The sequence below is a fragment of the Ceratotherium simum genome, chromosome 1 (genome assembly GCF_057802395.1).
Source record: "Ceratotherium simum simum isolate JZ-2026a chromosome 1, ASM5780239v1, whole genome shotgun sequence".
NCBI classification, from domain to species: Eukaryota; Metazoa; Chordata; class Mammalia; order Perissodactyla; family Rhinocerotidae; genus Ceratotherium; species Ceratotherium simum.
In genome coordinates, this window is record NC_141900.1 from 103477665 (window position 1) to 103500118 (window position 22454).

A 22454-nucleotide genomic window follows, 5' to 3' on the forward strand; every position below is an offset into this window, starting at 1 on the left:
TTTCTGTCCTGTGCCTCGAAATTCTTCCAGCCTCTGTCCATTACCCAATTTCAAAACCCCTTCCACATTTTAGGTATTTTTTACAGCAGCATGCCACTTCCTGGTACCAAAACCTAAATTAGTTTCCCAGGGCCATTGTAACAAATGACCACAAACTTGGTGGCTTAAATCAACAGATTTATTGTTGCACAGTTATGGAAGCTGGAAGTCCAAAATCAAGATGTTTTTGGGGCATGCTGTCTCTGAAGCCTCTGGGGAGGATTCTCCTTTGCCTCTTCCTAGCTTCTGGTGGCTGCTGGCAATCCTGGGCATTCTTTGTCTTGTAGATCCATCACTCCAATCTCTGCATCTATTGTCACCTGTTGTTCTCCTCTGTGTATCTGTTCACAAATTTCCTTCATTTCATAATGATACCACTCATTGGATTAGGACCCACCTTAATGATCTCATCTTAACTTGATTACATTGCAAAGATCCTATTCCAAATAAGGGGTCACATTCTCAGGTAACAAGGGTTAGGACTTTACCGTATCTTTGGAGGACACAATGCAACCTATAACAGGAGGTGAAGTAGGCAGTTCGAGGGTGAAATGCCCCGGTATCTTCCTTTCCAGTCCTAGTTGTAGTTAGTAGGTTAAGCCCATGTAAATAGTTTTCCCATGTCACTTGGAAGACTTCTACTGCCCAGGGCTTAGAGTCCACACTCCTGGGCCTGTTATTCAACAATCATTACAATCTGTCTCAACTTTTCTTTCAAGGCCAATCTTCCTCTACTCCTCTCCTTGAGAAGAAATCTAATACAGTGTTTCAGTGGAGCTCTGCTTACCTAAATTTCCAGTCATGGTTCCAGTTAATATGTATTTTACACTCTCGTAAGGAATGAAGGAGCTTGGACTTCCTAGCCTGCAAAATTGTGAGAAATACATTCCTGTTGTTTAAGCCACCCAGTCTATGATATTTGGTTATAGCAGTCTCAGCTGACTAAGACAGGCACCTATGGTGTGAAATCCCACAGTAGGTGAGTTTAAGGAGAATAATCTATGACCTGAGACTAGCATCAAGAGTTCTCTTACTACTACTAGCTAACACTTATTGCTCACTTACTATAATCTGAGAACCATTCTAACCACTTTATATATACTACTTTATTTAATTTCACAGTAAACTTATGGAATAGGTACTGCTTTTTAAAGATTAGGAAAGTGAGTTGCTGAGAGGTTAACTTACCCAAATGTGGTCGGCTGAATAGTGGCCCCCATAAAGATAGTCTTGTCATAATCCTCAGAACCTGTGAGTGTTACCTGCTTGCAAAAGGGTCTTTGCAGATGTCATTAAGTTAATGATTTTTTTGTGTGTGTGAGGAAGATCGGCCCTGAGCTAACATCTGCCAATCTTCCTCTTTTTTTTTTTTGCTGAGGAAGACTGGCCCTGGGCTAACATCCATGCCCATCTTCCTGTACTTTATATGGGACGCTGCCACAGCATGGCTTGACAAGCAGTGCGTCTGTGCACGCCCGGGATCCGAAACGGCGAACCCCGGGCCACCGCAGTGAAGCGCACGCACTCAGCCACTTGCACCATGGGGCCGGCCCCAAGTTAATGATTTTGAGATGGGAAGATTGTCCTGGATTATCTGGGTGGGCCTTCGATATAATCACCCAGGGCTTTATAAGAGGGAGGCAAGAAAATCAGAGGAGGAAGAAAGCAATGAGATGATGGCCCCAGAGATTGGAATAGTGTGACCACAAGCTGAGGAATGCTGGCAGCCTCCAGAATATGGAAGAAACAAGGGATAGATTCTCTCCTGGAGCCCCAGAAAGAACCAGCCCTGCTGATACCTTCATTTTCTCTTCGTAAGACTAATTTCAGGCCCTTCACCTCCAGAACTGTAAGAGAAAAAATCTGTATTGTTTTAGGCCAATGAATTTTTGGTAATTTCTTATGTCAGCAGTAGGAAACTGATACACGAAGATTACATAGTGAATTTGAGGAAGAGCCAGGACAGTGTGAGGGGCCTTTCCTTTCACCTCCTGTTATTTTTCTGCAATGCCTTAATAAGTTGAGCTTTGAATTTATCTAGATCCTAGCACCAGAAAAAGCCCTGAGCTGCACAAGGCAGTCTCCCATAGAATGTAAAGAACTATCTTTTAATTACCGAACAACTTTTTGGAAAATTCATTATATCCGCATTGTCATGTGTGTGTGTGACATAAAGAATAGAGGGAAAATGTAAAAAGGAAGCTGTGGCTATCTCCACATTCATCTCTTTTCTTCTGACTATGTGGAAGGAGCAGCATCCTAGGTGGAGGGGGCAACTTCATGGAGTTGCAGGTGGGGACCAGCAGCAGAGAGACAGGTGGCTCCCAGCAGAGCTGGAAGTGGAAAGGAGCTCTTAACGATGAGGAGCATGGCCAAGTGAACAATACAGGAGACATATGAGCAACCTTGCTCCTATCACAATTCTCCCAGAGGGAGATTACTCCTAAGTTAGGGTTCAGGATGGGACTGATATGTGCCAGATACATCTCTGAGGCCAATGGCCTCAAGGCTGTTACCATTTGAGACCTAATTCCTATTCCCTATAGCATCTATGGATTCTATTCCAACTACTTCCCTCTTCCTTTTCAGGAACTTACCATCGTACCCGAGCATAATACCTGGAGAAGCAATTAGCTGACCAGGAAAACATCCAAGGCAGCTTCTGGCAGGACAAGTTTCATTCAAGGAATATGTAGAGTGAAATGAAACTGGGCAATGGTGGCGCCCTTTTGAGCAGGAGATTTGGTTCTGGTTCTCCTCTAGACTCATGTGTATGTAGCCTTGTCAAGGTTAGCTTCGTGGGTGTGTGACCTGTACAGTTACACAGGGCCCTGTCCTTAGAAGGGCCCCTCACTTGCTTTAATGTTCTCTTGATGTTATCTCAAAATTCTTAATGATTTTTGACCAAAGGGCCTGGCATTTTCATTTTGTGCCAGACCTTGTGAATTACATAGCTGGTCCTTATCTGTGCCTTTATTTGAGGTCAGAAAAATGTTACCTGTGGCTCTTCAAGGTGATCCAAGTCATTAACATCAATAATTGGCCTAATGATATGAACCAATAATATGGTCATTAACACCATAATTTCCATATCTAGCTGCTTCCCTCCGTGGGTGGCTACCTTATTGTTTGCTACTTCCTGCCACATCTTGTCTTCTTAGTACCTACTCTCAAGCTTGAGCATTGACTAATCCAATTTCTCAATGTAGTGAATCAAAAAATATGATCAAAACAATAATATTTTTATGGTGTTGCTACAGACAACTGGTACAGCTTGTCAACCCTGAGAACTTTGACAACCTACCTCTTATCTCAAGAAAATTTCCAGAGCAGGTTGGTACTATCCACTGGGTAAATCTAGGAATATCTATCTCTGCCTGGGCCTGGGGTAGAAGGTAGGAAGGTTGGGAGGGAAAGTTGAGTCTGCTCCCCGGGTGCATCTGTACTTGTCAGGTCACGCTTCTTTTCAAGCTTGCAGGAACCATTTGAAGAAAACAAGAGAAGCTGTGTGGTCATTGGAAGAGTTTTTCCAGGCCTCATCTTTCTTTTTTTGTCTTGGTTCCCAATGGTTTAGACCCTTTTGGCTTAGTACTTGAGTGCTGTTAACTTTTGAATGATAACATGAGACTTTCCTGAAAGATTATAATAAAAACCCATACTATACAATCTCTGGGAAGTATCCCCAGACTCTGAACTTGGAAACACCAAACCATGTATCCGACTTCTTTCTTCCCCAGATCACCCTGCAGTCTCCCACTCTACCCAGGGAAGATGATCAGACATTATGCCTGGCTTTCTGGGCAAGATTTGGGTAATATAATAAGGGCCTTTTGACTCTACCACTATAACCCAAAACAAGAAATATAGCTTTGGAAATTTTGGTGCGATGGCAGGCATATGGAAAAAAGCTCTCAACTTGGCAACACTGAAGCACCCACCCAATTGTGAGGCAATATTTCTGTCTCTTTAAAGACAAACAGTTCCTTCATTGGCTCCACCCAATCTGAGTTTCCTGACTCAGAGGTTTCGGAGGGTGCAAACACTTTTTCCCCACAGTTAAAGCAAAAGCACCATTTCAAAGAGCTTCTTTGGAGAAAACTTGAGAACTCATCAACTCCTTCAAAAGAAGGTGAGCCTGGCTGGGAAGAGGGCCCAGAGCGACAAGCTGTGAGGGACAGTAGGATACAGGGAGTCTGCATGGGAGTGGATTCTGGTCTGAGAAGGGATCAGGTACCGCGCCAGCAGCACAGCAAGGAGGATGCTGCCAGAGTGGTGGTGGTGGAGGGTAGGGAGGGGAGTAAGGAGATGTGTTAGCACAATGTCCATCCATCTCTTATTGAACAGGACAAACTCTCGCTGAATAGTACCCCTTCCACCCAGTTGCTCTTGTGATGGACATTTAGTGCTGCCTGATAACCCATCCTTTTCCCTGAAGAGGAAGTTAGTGTTCCCAAGGCAGGTCTTTAGAGCTGGAAGGCAATTGACAGACCACCCAGTCTAAATCTCTCTTTTTACTGAAAAAGAATCAGAATGCCAGAGAGTGTGGTGATTCTCCAGGAGTTACACAGGTCACTAGTGGCAGAGGAAATCTGGAATTCAGTTTGCTGAGTCCTTTCCAGCGTTTAACAGAGAGAAGCTGTGTCCCCAATAGTGTAAGATACGAGGTGAGGAGGGGGAGAGGATTAGCTATTCTAAAGAAAGAACATATGTGAAACCTTCCTCATTGCCCCCCGTAATTACAGGCTTGCTGCCAGTTCATGATTCTGGAAGGAGTGTGGACCGTCTTCCCTGCCCTGCCCTGATCTATCTCTGACCTGATGTAAACTGAAATTTAGAACCATGGGCCTGAGAGGAACCAAGAAGAGGCCATGGTGTGCAGTGGTTAAGAGGGAGAGTGGTGGAGTCAGACAGACCTTGAACTGGATCCCTCTCTGCCCAATGCCTGTTAACTGCGGGACCTTGGGCAAGTTTCTCAGCATTTTTGAGCCACACCAGTTCCCTCAGTTAAAAAAATAGAATAATATAATTAGCTTCCTTGCAGGATATTTTTGGGGAGTAAAGGAAATAGTGTATGAAACATATTTATCAGAGTGCTTGGTATATGATACACATTGTTACACTACACACAGATTAAATTTTTTATTAAGGAAATTTTTTAACTTATTCAAAGATAAAGAGAATAATATAAGGAACTTTCATGACCCTATACAAAGCTTCAACAATTATCAATTGATGCCAATCTTGTTTCATATTTATACTTAGCACTCTCTATCCACTCCAGATTATTTTGAAGTAAGTGTCAGACATTGTTTCACTTTATCAGTAGATGTTTAAATCTGTATGTCTGAAAGATAAAGACCATTTAAAAAATATTACCATAATCAGATTTCAAAAAGCAACTAGAGTTTTAGAAAAATATTAACGGCTGTGTTCAGGCTTCTCTGATTGTTCATAATTTTTAAAATTGTTTGAAGTCAGATGCAAATAAGGTCCATAACTAGCAATTGTTCCATATTTCTTAAGTTTAGCTTAATGTGTAAGTTTTCACCTTCCTCATCTCTTTCTGCAAAATATCTTTGTTTAAGAAAGGGGAAGTTTTTTGTCCAACAGAATTGGACAGGGTCCATTTTGTTGATTACATCCTTAGAATGTCATTTAACATGCTCTTCTAGTTCTAGTGTTTTGTGTGAATTTATAGTTAGGGAGAGGCTTAATCAGATTAAGGTCTGACTGTTTTTTTGGTGGGACTGCTTCAGAGCTGCAGTTGGAAACTTCCATCAGAAGATACATAATGTCTGGTTGTCTTTCTGTGATATTAGCAGACATCAATGATTGCCTAGAGAAAATTTTCTTCATCAAGGGTCACAAATTATGTTATTCTATCATTCTTTCTTCACTTATTAGATGGAATAATCCTACGAAAAGAAATTTCCCCTCAGCAAGTCTTTCTTTTGCATGAGGTACAGTTATATAAGAAAGACAAGATAAATGTTTTTTTCTCTTTTTTTCTCAATGTTCATAATGATTAGACAGTTTCCTAGCATACTCCAAAGGAGCAATTGACTTCTTTTAAGGAGGTGGTACTCTTATGAACTCATGGATTTCAACACATCTGATATATTTCAATCCATTGGAATTATTATTCTTATTGATGCTCAAATTGCCCCATCTTTGTCTAGTTGGAGCCTCTTCAAGTTGGCTCTTGAGTCGCTTTGATAAGATCCCAGTAATTTTTGATAGCCTCCTGGCTTTCTAGTATGGTCTAGGGTCAACTCATACATTTCCTGGCCCAGACCTGGAATCAGTACTTCCTCCCAGGAGCCCTAATTTTTTTTTGGTGGGAAATGGCATTTGAAGACCACTATGTGGGCACTAAGTGTACTTATTGCTACTGGGCTCATCATTATTTTTATGCCTTTTCAGTAGACCTCAAAACTACACGCACACACACATAACTAAGAATAGGATTCATGAAAACAATTTAAGATTCTTTTGCTCTTTTTTTTGGCCTGAAGGTATTTCCCATTAGTGTGGACAATGAGATTATTGCATTTTCAAATCTCTTGTGCCAATTCTTTCTGTGGTTCATCTGCCACACAAATATGATTAGGCTCATTTGCTTTTGATTTTTACTAGTATTTTTTAATATAATTTTTGTTGTATAATTATGTAAACTATTTACATGAATTCAAGATCAAATCTATGAAATCTATGTATATCCCAAAAGTCTAGTTTCCAGCCTCTTTCCCTGTTCCTCCCATCCCCATGTAAGTAAGTTTTTTTTTGTTTCATTTTCAGATTAGCCAGCCCCGGGAGTCTAGTGGTTAAGATTTGGCAGGTTCATTTCCCGGTCAGGCAACCATACCACTGTCTGTCTGGTGATGGCATGTCACTGTGATACTGAAAGATATGCCACTAATATTTCAAATACCAGCAGGGTCACCGTTAGTGGACAAGTTTCAGTGGAGCTTCCAGGCTAAGACAGACTTAGGAAGAAGGACGTGGCTACCCACTTCCGAAAATATTGGCCACAAAAACTCTGTGAATAGCAGCAGGGCATTGTCTGATACAGTGCCAGAAGTCGAGTATGATGCAAAAAGATGAGGCACGGTTCCGCTCTGCTGTGCCCAGGGTCGCCAGGAGTTGGAATTGACTCCACGGCACTAACAACAAAGTTTTCAGATTATCCTGACATTGTTTTTTCATATATATGAAAAAATATATATAAATATTATATTTTATATGTGTAGTTCATTTTTCTCCTTATCATAGAAATGGTAGTGTACTATATTATTTTCTTCACTTTGCTTTCTTCACTTAATGATACATCCTGGAGATCTCTCCATACTGGTTTATAAAGATATTTCTCCTTCATTTTTACAGTTGGATAGTACTTTACTGTGTGAATAACTTATTTTATTCAACCAGTCCCCTAATGATGGGTATTTGATATGGTTTTGGTCTTTTGCTATTACAAATAGTGATGCAATACCTTATGCATAGTTTTTTCTATATTTTTGTCAGTGTAGCTTTGGAATAAATCCTAAAATTGGGATTGCTAATCAAAGGGTAAATGCCTATGTACTTTTGCAAGATATTGCTAACTTCCCTCTGTAGGTTGGGCTGGTTTTCCATTCCCACTAGCCCTGTAGGAAAGGACCTGCTTCCCCCTTACCTTTACCAACAGATCAGGCCAGCAAACTTTTGGAGTTTTGCCAAACCTGTAGGTGACACGTAGTATCTAAGTGTTTAGTTATTTTATTTTTTCTATATTTTGATTTATTTTTCTCTATTATGAGTGAATGCAAATATCTTTTTATCTATTCAAGGGACATTTGCAATTCTTTTTTTCTTTGAACTATTTATTTACATCTCTTGCTCCATTTTCTTCAAGTTGTTGGTCTTTTGTTTCTCTCCTTTTAGATTTTCTTTGTCTAGTAGGAAAATTAACCCTCTTTGATATAAGTTGAAAATTTTTTTCCCGTAGTTTGACATTTGTGTTTTAATTTGTCTGGTGCTTTTTTGCCTCACATTGTCTTTTAGATTTTTATGTAATCAAATTTATGAGCCATTTTCCTTACTCTCTTTCAAATCTTAGAAATATTTCCCCTACCCTCAGGTTACAAAGAATTAATAATGTTTATTATTTATAGACATTAATTTTTTACATTTAAATTTCTAATCTCTTTGGAATTTGAATGGCATGAAGCAACGGATGCAGTTTTATCTTCTCTGTATGGTTATATAGTTGTCCCAATCTTGCTTATTAGTCCATCTTTTTTCTCATTGATGTGAGATGTTGCTTTATTGAATATAAATGTAAATAATATAATTGAATTGAATATAAATGAATATAGTGTGATCTATTTGGTCTATATCTGAATTTTCTGTTTTTGTTTCCCTGTTCTGCCTCTCTTTTCATGCACCAACATCCTACTGCTTTAATTATAGAAACTGTAATGTTTTACTCTCTGGTAGAGCTAGTCTTCCTTCCTTGTTTGTCTTTTTCTTGATTGTCCAAGCTAAATTTTTTTTTAGTTTTCTAACTTTATAATCAACTTTTCAGCTGCAGGAGAAAAAAGATGATGACAAAATTTTAAACATTTATATTTATATAAAATCATATTAAAGAAATATCTATTAATTCCAATTTTATGAAATTCTTTAAACATGAATCAGTGTTTCATTTGGTCAAATGTCTTTTTTGCATCTAGGAAATTTTCTTATTAATCTATTAATGGGAAGTGTTGTAACAATCAATTTTCTTATATTGAACCACCATACTATTTCTGAAATAAATCACACAATCATGATGTATTACTTTTTAGTATCTAATAATATATTTAGGATTTTTCATCAATATTCACAGATGAAACGTATCTGTAGCTGTATTCACATATTTATTGGTGAAATCTTTGTTTCCTTTGGGATCAATATTATACTTACTTCATAAAAAGAATTGAAAAATTTCCTTCTTTTTTATATGATCAGGAATATTTTATGTAGCATTAAGATTATCAGATCTTTAAAGATTTAAATGAGTTCCCCTGTGAAACCATCTGGACCTGGTACTCTTTTGTGGGGAAACTGTTTAACTACTTTCTCTATCATTTCTTCCATAGTAATTGAACTGTCTCATCTTTCTGTCTCTACTGGGACCAATATCGATAACAGACTATTACCAATTTTCAGGGAGGGAAAGAAGAAAAGAGAGTTGAGAATGGTTCCTTGCACCCAAATTGACACTTTTTTCTTTTCTTCTCAGCCTTCCCAACTTTAAGGTGTTGTGGTCACCTAGGCCCCAGACCCTCTTGATATGAACATGGCTGACTCTCAGGACAATGCTCTGAGGATTGTTCTGGTAGGGAAAACTGGAAGTGGGAAAAGTGCAACAGCAAACACCATCCTCAGGAAAAAAGTATTTGCTTCTAAAATTTCTGCCCATGCTGTTACCCCGACCTGTCAAAAAGCATCTGGGGAATGGAAGGGGAGGAACCTTCTTGTTGTTGACACCCCGGGGCTCTTTGACACCAGGAAGAGCCTGGAGACCACCTGTGGGGAAATCAGCAAGTGTGTCCTCTACTCCTGCCCTGGGCCTCACGCCATCGTCATGGTTCTGCAGCTGGGCCGCTACACAGAGGAAGAGCAGAAAACCGTTGCGTTGATCAAAAATCTCTTTGGGAAGGCAGCCATGAAGCACATGATCATCTTGTTCACTCGAAAAGATGATTTGGAGGGTCAGAGCCTAAGTGACTTTATAGCAGAGGCAGATGTGAAGCTAAGAAACGTCATCCAGGAGTGTGGGAACCGCTACTGCGCCTTCAACAACAGAGCAGACGAAGCTGAGAAGGAAGCTCAAGTGCAGGAGCTGGTGGAGCTGGTGGAGAAAATGGTGCAGAACAACAGAGGGGCTTACTTTTCAGATCCCATCTACAAGGACACAGAGAAAAGGCTGCAAAGACGGACAGAGGAGTTGAAGAAAATCTACTTTGATCAATTAAATAACAAAATTAAACAAGCAGAAAATGAGTATGCTGGTAAACCACAGCAAGAAAAAGAGGAAAAAGTTAAATTTCATAAGAGGAAATATGATGAACAAATGAGCAATATAAGGCAAGAGGCTGAGAGTAATATATTCCAAGACATTTTAAATGAGATTATGAAGATACTTTCAAAAATATGGCATATGTTTTGGTGGTAATGTAAATTTCTTTTTTTTCTTAATTTACTGTGATTGTTAATGCAGTGGATTATATTTTCCAAAGATGGCCACAACAATATTTTCTATCCTACTTATTCTTCTTACAATCTGACCTTGTTACTCCTTCCATTGAGTTATGGGATCTGTGTCCCCTACCCTGAAATTGGATGGACTTTGTGACTGCTTTGATAACTTTGATGCGTAGGTGAAGCAACACCATGTGACTTCTAAAGATCGATAGGAAAATTGCCTCCTTGCTTTCTTGGGGTGCTTGCCATTGGGACTTGGCCGCCATATTGTGAGGTAGCCCAAGTTGTCCATTAAGAGGCCTACATGCAGAGGATTTGAAGTCACTGGCTCACTCCCCCAGCTGATATTTCATCTGTCAGCCATGCAAGTGAGGCAACACAGAAGTGGATTCTCCAGCTGCTGACAGAGCCACCTCTGATGAAGCTGCAAAGAGCAAAGATGATCCATCCCCATTGAGTCCTGCCCAAATTGCAGATTCATGAGAAAAATAAATGACTTTTGTTGTTTTAAACCACTAAGTTGTGGGATGGTTTGTTATGTGGCAGTAGCTATTCGAATTAAACATCTTCCCAGTTCATTCCCTACCACTCCCTGGCCCCACCTGTTCCTCCTCACAATGCCAACAAATTTAAATCAGTTACAAAATTGGCATAATCAGGCAATAAATTATCACATAGAGCTCAAAGACTCACTTTAGGGAAATTCAAATAAGAAATCCTGCGTCCATTATGTGTTGGCACCACTGGTTATGTGTGTTATTTCAGTCCACGTCTGTGAGTACTTTGTTACTGAAGCATCAAGTTTCTCTGGCAAGATTGTTCTGTGGTTCATAGAGATCTGGAAGTTGACAAATTCTCTTATTGTTTTTCTCTCTTTTCTTTTTCAGGTACCATCCTAACTTAAAATGTCCCTGACTATAACTTAAAAATCTCATCTGTGCAAAATACTTTCCATGTGCCTCTGCAGACCCGCACTTCACCCTTCTTTGCCCTAGCTCTTTGCCCAGGAGGCTGATCTCTATGGACCACATCAGTGGGATCACTTGCTCTTTGACTTCTGCTTGGCTTCTGCCGATGGGAAGACCATGCAGAGGAGCTCTTGGGGGTAGATAATCAAGATCAGGGTGTTTGTTCTCCTGCCTCCCTCCCTGCAGGGTCGGCTCTGACTAGCTGCAACCCTAAGCCCAAGGTCTGAGCTCCTCCCCTGGTGGCCTCTCCACCCCACTCTCCTTTTGGGCTCCAGTTTTCATCACCCCCTTAGGCTTAGGATGTGATCTCCTCACTGTTATTAGCACGCCTCCTTGATCCCGAACCACGTGTCCACAGCTTGTAGGAAGCCCACTCACTAGACGTTCCTCAAGTCCCAAATTAGAGTGGGCCAGCTCTCCTGCTAGAATCCGGATTGATCGATTTTATGATACCCACTTCTTTTTCTCTTTCAGAGCATTCCCTGATCTTTATTATTTTTAAATTCCCTCTAGTGTTTTCTGCCACCAGAAAAATCTCTCCTGACTGCTGAAATCTCTGGGACAAGTTTACCCTCAGAAACTGTGACATTGGCAGTGAGCAGATGAAAGGTTCTGTCTTGCTAGAATAATCGAGAAACTTCACAGTTAAAGGGATGACTTTATGTCATTTCTAATGATTGCAGATAACCCAAACTCAAATTGTTGGAATTTTTACAGTCATCCTTTATTTGGTCTGTGAACATGACTGAGAGTATTGACTGCATCAGTGGATTTTAAGGAGACAAGGAATAAAGGTTAAGTCTGGAGAAATAAGATCCTGAATACCTGCTCATTCTAAGGTTCATTACAAAAGTTATGAATGGAGTAAAGACAACATGGAAGAAATAACTCCTGTGAGAAACATGTGCTTAACATATGTGAAATAACACGGCTCACCAAACTGCTGTTTGCCATAACGCAGTTCTCCTGTTTAAAGGTAGTGACTCATCAGTGCAGTATTATCTCCAGAGAGCAAAGTATGCATGACTGTCCTGACTTCTTTCATTTAAGAAACATTTAAAAGACATTTTCCCTCAGAGACTCACAGAAGCATTGTTAATTCAATTAACTTATTTGTCTAGGGCTGTATTAGGGCTTGTTGAAGATGCAAATTAAATGAGCTGATTTCTTTTCTCCTGATCTCATAGTCTACTTTGGAAGGTAAGGCATACCCAGAGGAAAAATAAGTAAATCAAGTAAATCATATCAACATTGTCTCTTCACTTGACAAATGAGATATTGCCCGCTCATTTATCTTAACAAGCCTTACATCCCAATTTTCTCTGAAAGTGTCTCTAATTGAGTTCCAAGGTCTCTGGAAGTGCCCTCATTTAGTGTGTGCATTATCCCTGTTGTTGAAATATGTGATCAACATGACCCATAATGGGGAATTAAACTAGGATTTCTAGGAGAAGACTTGCAGAAGAATTCAGGGCTTGCAGTCTACCGTGAAGGATGTGTAGAATGTGTCTACGTGGGTGATTGAACGATGGTCATGCTTCTTTTCAGAAACAGGAAAGTTAGGGGCTGCAGGTAAGATAGTCAGGGGAAGCATAGAGTCAGGAGCAACAGCATTCAATGAGGTTTCTGAAAAGTTGAGTATCAGATGTCAAAGGAGGTCCAATGTAAGTGTCCTGCATTAACTTGAAATGTTGGATTGAAGATGATGTGACAGGCCTGGGGTGAACGTGGCAAGATATTAACATAAATATCTCCCTCAAGTTCAGCTGAGTCCTCAGCAATTGCCAATATCTCCACATTCCAAAGATGTATACTACAAGATCTATGTAGTACTTGGCAAAGGAAGGAACTAGAAACCAGTTATGTAAGGTTTACTTCTTGAACTAATTTGATAGGTATTTGAAGAGGTCAAGAGGAAAGGACTTTGCAAAGGGAACATTTAGATTATAGGGACAATGACCCTTTGATGGACAAATATTGGGGCTCATCTGTAGAGTAACCACCTTCCCAGTAAGAAGGTGATCTATATGTAACAATGTGTTTAAATAAGGGAGGCTCCACAGGGACTCCACCTTGTGTCTCCTAGCCAATGGGATGATGGTTCCTTCTCACCTCAAACCAAGTAAGGAGTCCTCTTGGACTTTGAAGCTGCCAGAAGACGTGGGTGGTGTATAGTAAGAGATTCCTGGGAGGAAGTGACCTTTGTCCTCTGGGGCTTGGCTTTGCAGTCTCGTGCTGCCATGGGAATCATAATATGAAAGGATGTTGCTATGTGCTGGAGGGAGCAGGGTAAAGATGAGGAGGCTGTACTGGAAGCAACCATAACTTTCACTGACTGAGGCACAAAAGTATGTGTTTCCCGTAAGTCAAATGTGGGCCACACAGAAGGGAACAAGCCAGAGCCAGCTTGAAGAGAACTTGCTCAGGAGTCCACCAGGGATCCCATCAGTGGTATATGGACCAGACCTCTGGAAGTCCAGGTGCCAGCAATTGGACTTGAAGTAGCCAGCTGGAGGAGAGATAGTGCTCATTGGTTGGACTTGTAATTGCAGATTTCCAGGGGAGACTCTATGAAGAGTCGTCAATGGTGCCCTAGGAAAAGGAGAGCCACTATGTGTGCCTCCAAACCCCCTAAGGCCAGATTACACCTGAATTGTCTTCAACGTATCTTCCTCTTCTCCTCCAACCCACAAGGGGTCAGAACCAAGGTGAATGACTGGAGGAGGAGGAGAACGGCAGTGTGGGGAAGCCCTGTCCACACTGGAGGTCCTTCTGCTGCAGCAGGCACAAGCCGTGGGAAGGAGAAGATTTACCCTTCAATGAAACTCAGAGTTTGATTCTTGGGTTGGATATTTTAATGACAAATGTGACCAAAATTAATTGGAGAGTTTTTTGCTTAGGGCAGAACCTGTCCAAGATTTTCCTCATGAGGCCAGTAAGAGAAAAGAATAAATGTTTTCTTTTCATGCCCCTGTGGAGTCCCTTTTGTTTAATCACATAGTTATATATAAACCCCGCTGTGGAGGAGATGACTCTAGAGAAGAACCCCAGGATCCTGCCAATCCTGATTCCTGTAACTGAGGTGTTGTGTGATTCAGTGAGTGGCAGGAGCAGGAGTCCAGGGCAAGGCATTTTGCTCATGGGGATTACTGAGAGAATTTTGAAGTTACTACATTCCTACTAGGGAGGGGTGTTTATGTATAAATCCCAGAGTCCAGAGATTCAAAGAGGTGGAGTCGTGTCTGTACTATCTGAAGTGGGAGAATTGTCCCTATGAGCCCTGGGCCGTGTTTACTCAAGGTCAATCAGAGCCCAGCATCGACCAGCCAAAAATCTGTGTGCAGGGGTCTCCACGTCCTTGTGCCGAGGAGAGGATAGGCAGTGAAGAGCACTGTGGTTCATGGGCAAGATCTTTACATCCATGTGGGAGACTTTCACGGCAAGCTTACGGTACATCTGTGGCAAAACTTCTGACCATTCTTAGAGATCACAACTGAACTTTTTGAGAATGGATTTCATTTTTGACAGTGTCAATCTGGTGAACAGGGTGAATGACCAAACTTGAAAGTGTGCTTATGGTTGAAAACAAAAAGAAGCTATAAACTAGAGACTTGTCTTCCATTGTGGCTTTTAACTCTGAAGACGATGCTACCAGAGGTGTTCCAGAAGTACTGTGAGTAACAAGCTCCCGAGGTCAAAGGAGGCATGTATGAGACGCAGCAATCATTTGCCAAAGAACTGTGTCCATGGTCCATGGATAACAACCCAAAGTTCATTGAATAGTCATTTGTTGAATATGGATGTAAAAAATGCATAATTTCTGGATGTTATAGCCCAGATAGGAGCCCCTACTAAATTCATAGAGCAAGCCTTGACTGGTAGCCAACAACACCTGTCCTTACTGAATGCTGAAGTATCTCTAATGAGAAAAACTGTCCTCCGGAATAGAAGGTCCTGAAACATTACTAGTGCCTCGCAAGGAGGCACCTGCGCCCTTATCCAAAGCGAATGTGTGTATTCATACCTGATGAGTCTGCTAGTGTGTCATCTTTATTAAATCACATGAGGACACAGATGCATGACCTGATCCAACCCCCTGCCTAGGGGACTTAGTAAATCAATGGTTCAGATCATGGGGCTCTTGGTGGAAAAAGTGTCACTGATTTGGAGAATTATTGTCTCAACCTGTGTTTTCTCTTGCACATGTCTGTATTGTTGCCGTGGCATCTGCCTCCAATGCAGCCAGATAGCTGCCCAATGAGCCACCTCCATGCTAGTGAAACCCCTTGCTGACTGCTCAGGGCCCATTGGGGAAGACGGGACATGTGAGACTTTAAGAGCTGGTCACTAGGGGTGGAGTGTTGGGGGAGGTCATGGAGAGGACATGACCTCCAGTTGACCCTTGAGCTGGAACTGGGCAATTGTAGGTTCCCTAACCCCTCCCTGTTCTTGGAATGTGCTCCGCTTTCCTTCCCTATTCCCGGAAGCTGCCCCTAGGATCCAGCCTTGAGATAGAAATGTGGTGTTGAGACCATCTGGATGGTATATGTGACTGAACCCAGTTAAGGCCTCTATATAAACTTTTAAGATTTGGTGCGAATGTGCGGAAAACTATTCATTTTGCAGAGGCCAAGACAAGTCTCATAAGTTTCTTCGTTTATTAAACCCGCCACCTGCCCATCTGGAGTGGTCTGCCTCTTTCTTAGGTCCCTCCTTGCCCTCCACCTATGGGGGCCAGGAACCTCCTGAGGAGGTTGTGAACCAACATATGCTTTTAAGACAGCAGTCTTATCTATGTTTATAAACAAATATAAAAAATGGAATATCTAAGGCAATGGCTCTCAAGTTCTTTCTTCTTGTTAAAAAGCATCTTGATGATCTAAAAATCTTTCTACATTGGATTGCATTCTTGAGATTTGACATCAACAAATTGCCATGTTGCAGAAGATGATGAAGATGGTCACGAAAACACTCATCATCCTCATCATCTCCTCCTCCGCACAGATTTGCCGTCTCAGCTTAGAATCTGGGTCTTAGGCAATGTCTCAAATGTTCACATCAAGGGGCAATTGCTATGCGTATCTGTGTACACGACATGAGTGGTTGCCTGGGGATGAGGGTAGGTGGGATGGGGAGGGATTACAAAGGGGCATAAGGAAACTCCTGTGGCTGATGGATATATTCTTCATCTTGGTTGTGGTGACAGTTTCACTGGTGTAGACATATGTAACAATTTATTTCAATGTACACTCTAATTATATGCAGTTTATCATATGTCGAAAATGCTTCTTCATATCTTTTGTGTATTTTTAATTGGGTTGTCTTTTTATTAATGAATTGCAAGTGTTCTTTATATATTCTGTTCTTTGTCAGCTCTTTATCAAGTATGTATACAAGGTCTTTATCAGATATGTGATTTACAGACATTCTCTTCCAGTTTCTAGCTTGCTCTTATTTTTATTATTTTCTTGTTGCTTAAGATATATATTTTGCTGATTATTTGTCATTCCTTTCTTCATTTCTAATATGTACACTTAAAGCTAAAATTTAATCTGAAATTGTGCTTTAGCTGCATCTCATAAGCTTTGAAATGCAGTACTTTAATTATGCTTTAGTTCTAAATATTTATCAATCTCTATATCTTATTTGATCCATGAGTTATTTAAAACTATGTCCTCAAATTGCCAAACAAATGGCATTTTATTTATTTATCTTTTAATTACATTGTGGTTGGGAAACATGGTCTATTTTAATCCTATGAAATTTTTAGAGCATTTCTTTATGGACAAACATAAGACCAGTAGTAATAAATGTTCCCTGCATACTGAAGACAGTTGACTCTGAAATTTTATGAAATAGTCTGTATAGCTCATCAGATGAAGCTTATTAATCGTGTTGCTCAAATCGTCTGTGTACTTTTTCATTTTTCATCTGTCTGTTCTAGCAATGAGTGAGAGATGTGTGTTAAAATCTGTCATCCTACACGTAGACTTGTCTATTTGCTCTGGTGATTCAACTACTCCCTTTATAAACGTGATGCCTCTTTATTTACACATAAACAGAAAGCTGTTTTTCACCTTGACAGATAGGACTGTGTAGCTATGCCCTGACCACACTGTTGGTGTGTAACCTGCCTTCTCTCTCTTGATCCTCTTTACCTTACTCTACAATTCTTTTCTTTTCTTTTTTTTTAAAATTTTTTAAATTTATTTTCGTTCCCCCAAAGCCCCAGAAGATAGTTGTAACAATTCTTTTCTAACATAAGTGAACATCTTCTCATATTTTTTTTGTTTTTTTATTGTGAAATTTTTGTTGTACATTATTGTTTATCAGTCACCATATAAGTGCATCCCTCCACTCCATGTGCCCACCCCCCCCACAGCCCTAGCCCCTGGTAACCACCAAACAGTTCTACCTGTGTGTTGGTTTATCTTCCACATATGAGTGAAATCATGCACTGTTTGTCTTTCTCTTCCTGCCTTATTTCACTTAACATAATACCCTCCAGGTCCATCCACGTTGTTGCAAATGGGACGATTTTGTCTTTTTATGGCTGAGTAGTATTCCATGGCATATGTATGCCACATCTTCTTTATCCAATCATCAGTCAAGGGACACTTGGGTTGCTTCTATTTCTTGGCTATAGTGAATAATGCTGTGATGAACATAGGGGTGCATAAGCCTCTTTGGATTGTTGATTTCAGGTTCGTTGGGTAGATACCCAGTAGTGGGATAGCTGGATCATAAGGTATTTCTATTTTTAATTTTTTGAAGAATCTCCATACTGTTTTCCATAGAGGCTGCACCAGTTTGCATTCCCACTAGCAGTGGATTAGGTTCCCATTTCTCCACAGCCTCTCTAGCATTTGTTGCTTTTTGTCTTGGTGATTATAACCATTCTAATGGGTGTAAGATGATATCTTAGTGTGGATTTGATTTGCATTTGCCTGATGATTAGTGATGTTGAGCATCTTTTCATGTGCCTATTGGCCATCTGTATATCTTCTTTGGAGAAATGTCTGTTCATTTCCTCTGCCCATTTTTTGATTGGGGTGTTTTTTTTTTTTTTTGTTATTCAGTTGTGTGAGTTCTTTATATATTATGGAGGTTAATCCCTTGTCAGATATATGGTTTGCAAATATTTTCTCCCAGTTGTTGGGCTGTCTTTTCATTTTGATCCTGGTTTCATTTGCCTTGTAGAAGCTCTTTAATCTGATGAAGCCCCACTTGTTTATTTTTTCTTTTGTTTCCCTTGTCTGAGTAGACATGGAATTCCAGAAGATCCCTTTATGGCTGATGACGAGTAGTGTACTACCTATATTTTCCTCCAGAAGTTTTATAGTTTCAGATCTCATCTTCAGGTCTTTGATCCACTTTGAGTTAATTTTTGTGTATGGTGAAAGAAGATGGTCTGCTTTCATTCTTTTGCAAGTGGCTGTCCAGTTTTCCCAACACCATTTATTGAAGAGACTTTCCTTTCTCCACTGTATGTCCTCAGCTCCTTTGTCAAAGATCAGCTGCCCATACATATTAGGTTTTATTTCTGGAACTTCAAGTTTTATTTCTGGACCTTCAATTCTGTTCCATTGATCTGTGTGTCTGTTTTTGTACCAGTACCATGCTGCTTTAATTACTATCACTTTGTAGTATGTTTTGAAGTCAGGGATTGTGATGCCTCCAGCCTTGTTCTTCTTTTTCAGGATTGCTTTTGCTATACGGGGTCTTTGATTGCCCCATATGAATGTTAGTATTCTTTGTTCTATTTCTGTGGAGAATGTCCTTGGGATTCTGATTGGGATTGCATTGAATCTGTAGATTGCTTTAGGTAGTATGGATGTTTTAACTATGTTTATTCTTCCAATCCAAGTGCATGGAATATTTTTCCTTTTCTTTATGTCATCATTGATTTCACTCAATAATGTCTTATAGTTTTCATTGTATAGGTCTTTCACTTCCTTGGTTAAATTTACTCCTAAATATTTTATTCATTTTGTTGCAATTGTAAATGGGATTGTCTTCTTGAGTCTTTCTGTTAGTTCGTTGTTGGTATATAGAAATGCAACTGATTTCTGTAAGTTGATTTTGTACCTTGCCACCTGGCTGTTGTTGTTGATTATTTCTAATAGTTTTGCAATGGATACTTTAGGGTTTTCTATATATAAGATCATGTCATCTGCAAATAGCAAGAGTTTCACTTCTTCGTTGCCCATTTGGATTCCTTTTATTCCTTTTTCTTGCCTAATTGCTCTGGCCAGAACCTCCAATACTGTGTTGAATCAGAGGGGCGAGAGTGTGCACCCTTGTCTTTTCCCTGTTTTCAGATGGATGGCTTTCAGTTTTTCCCCATTGAGTATGATGTTGGCTGTGGGTTTGTCATATATGGCCTTTATTATGTTAAGGCACTTTCCTTCTATACCCATTTTGTTGAGAGTTTTTATCATAAATGGATGTTGGATCTTGTCAAAAGCCTTCTCTGCATCTATTGAGATGATTGTGTGGTTTTTATTCCTCGTTTTGTTAATGTGGTGTATCACATTGACTGATTTGCGTATGTTGAACCATCCCTGTGTCCCTGGTATAAATCCCACTTGATCATGGTGTATGATCTTGTTAATGTATTGCTGTATTGGGTTTGCCAATATTTTGTTGAGGATTTTTGCATCTGTGTTCATCAAGGATATTGGTCTGTAGTTTTCCTCCTTAGTATTGTCCTTGTCTGGCTTTGGTATCAGGGTGATGTTTAATAAAGTGTTAAATATCTCATGTAATTTACTGAATACTGTACTGAAAGTGAAAAACCGAATGGTTGTGTGGCTCTAGCACGGTTGCAAGTGTATTGCCTGTTTACCCTCATGTTCACATGGCTGACTGGGAGCTGCAGCTCGCTGCCATTGCCTAACATCATGAAAGAAGATTGTACTGCATATCACTAGCCCAGGAAAATGTCAAAATTCAAGATTCTAAGTACAGTTTCTGCTGAATTTGTATTGCTTTCGCACCACTGTAAAGTTGAAAAATTGTGAGTCAAATCATAAATCAGGGACCATTTGTACATGTTTTCTTTAGTCTGTTGATGGTGAATTATGTTGATTATCAAATGTTAAACAAACTTTGCACACCTAGGATTGACCCTACTCAGTCATGATACCGTATTTTCTTGTATATTGTTGGACTTCATTTGCTAATAAGTGATCTTTGTGTCTATTTTGATGAGGGATATTGGTCTGTGGTTCCTTTTCTTGTGATGTCTGCATCTGGTTTTGGTTTCATGGCATGTTTGGCCTCATGAAATGAATTGGAATGTGTTCCCTTCTCTTTTATTTTCTGAGTTTGTGTTAGATTGATATCATATAATTTTTTCCTTAAATATTTAATGAAATTTACCAATGAATTCATTTTGCCCTGGAGTTTTATGAGAAAGTTTTAAATTACAATTTTAATTTTAAAATTTGATATAGGGCTTGTCAAATTTTCTATTTCTTCTTGGGTCAGTTTTGCTAACTTGTGATTTTCGAAGAATTTGTCTATTTCATCTATATAGTCAAATTTATTGGCATAAAGTTTTTCATTACAGTCCACTATTTCCCTTTATGTCTGTAAGATTTGTAGTGACGTTCCTTCTTCCATTCCTGAAGTTGGTAATTTGTGTATTTTTACTCTTTTTCTTCATGTAGATAGAAATGTCAATTTTGAAATTGTCAATTTTCTTGGTTATTTTCAAACAATCAGCTTTTGTTTTCATTCTTGTTTTTCTGTTTTCTATTTCAGTGATTTCTTCCCTGAATTATTTCCTTGATTCTCCTTACTTTAGGTCCAATTTTCTTTTCCTTTTCCAATTTTTAAATGTAGTGTCTTGGATAATTATTTTTAGGTTGTTTTTCATTTATACTATGAGCCTTTAAAGCTAGAAATTTCTCTCAACACATTGCTTTGTTGTGAATGTATTTATCCCAACCTGGGTGTCATTCCAAATGTAAGCCTTAACAGAGAACTTTCCTATGAGAAGTCATCCCTGCAACCCAAAAAAAGACTACCTTAGTAATGATCTGGGGAACTTAAAAGAACTACTATATTTTACATCAATCTCTGCTCCCACTCCCACAATTAAATAGAGAATGACACAAACCTTCTAGCTCAACCTATAGAAACAAAATATAATCCTCTCCTTTAAGTCACCCACTTCAGAAGCACAGTAACGTGTTCACCTTCTGCCTACTCTTCTGACTCACTTTTTTTTTTTAATTTTTTATTTATTTATTTTTTTAATTGATGTTTTAATGGTTTCTAACATTGTGAAATTTTGGGTTGTACATTTTTGTTTGTCCATCACCACATATATGAGTCCCTTCACCCCTTGTGCCCAACCCCCACCCCCACTGCCCTGGTAACCACAGTCCAGTTTTCTCTGTCCATGTGTTGGTTTATATTCCACATATGAGTGAGATCATACAGTGTTTGTCTTTCTCTTTCTGGCTTATTTCACTTAACATAATACGCTCCAGGCCCATCCATGTTGTTGCAAATGGGACGATTTTGTCTTTTTTTATGGCTGAGTAGTATTCCATTGTATATATATACCACATTTTCTTAATCCAATCGTCTTCTGACTCACTTTTGTTTGCCTGTCTCACCTAGGGACTGAGATGTCCTTGTTATTTAGATTATATTGTTCTGGAATGTCATTTATCCTTACTGCTAGTGCATGATTTATTCCATTGCCCTGTCCCCTATTTTAGGGTAGTTATCCTGTGCTTGTATACGCAAGGCCAACCACACTCTTCACAGAAATTTATGTCCTCTCTTTTATCTCTCTTTAGAATTGTCAGCAGCTTGTATAATTACTGAAGTCCTGTGCAACTCTAAATTAATTTTCAGTTCTGGGCTATAATGGTAAATTGGGACTCCTTTTATAATGAGATCCACATCTCTGGAGAACTGGGACCCTTATTACAATCCTCACAGTTTCCATTTTCCTGGCAGATAGTGTCAGATGTCAATGCTTAGATTATTCCAAACGGTTCTAGTACTATCTCACGGGGTGATTTTGGGTCCATCCTAATTAGTCAAATGAAGATCAGTTGCTCTTTCCTCCAGCAGATGATTCAGAAGAGACACCCTGGAAATAACAATTCTTGCTCTGTCTTCCACATCATTAGGAGGAAGGAGAGGAGGTGGTAGCTGCTTACACTGTTACAAGCCTGAAGAACTGGGGGTAAA

The 22454-nt window shown here is 39.7% G+C and overlaps 1 protein-coding gene and 1 pseudogene across 1 annotated transcript; one reads left to right on the forward strand and one right to left on the reverse strand.

Annotated features, from left to right (window-relative positions):
* LOC101389710 (GTPase IMAP family member 1 pseudogene) overlaps nucleotides 1-22454 on the reverse strand; it is an 84463-nt pseudogene that overhangs the window by 15794 nt on the left and 46215 nt on the right.
* On the forward strand, nucleotides 4058-10784 carry LOC101389462 (GTPase IMAP family member 7-like). Its single transcript, XM_004430784.3, has 2 exons — nucleotides 4058-4168; nucleotides 9305-10784. Exon 2 carries the CDS (start codon nucleotides 9356-9358, stop codon nucleotides 10238-10240), a length of 885 nt encoding a protein of 294 aa, XP_004430841.1. The 5' UTR covers nucleotides 4058-4168; nucleotides 9305-9355; the 3' UTR covers nucleotides 10241-10784.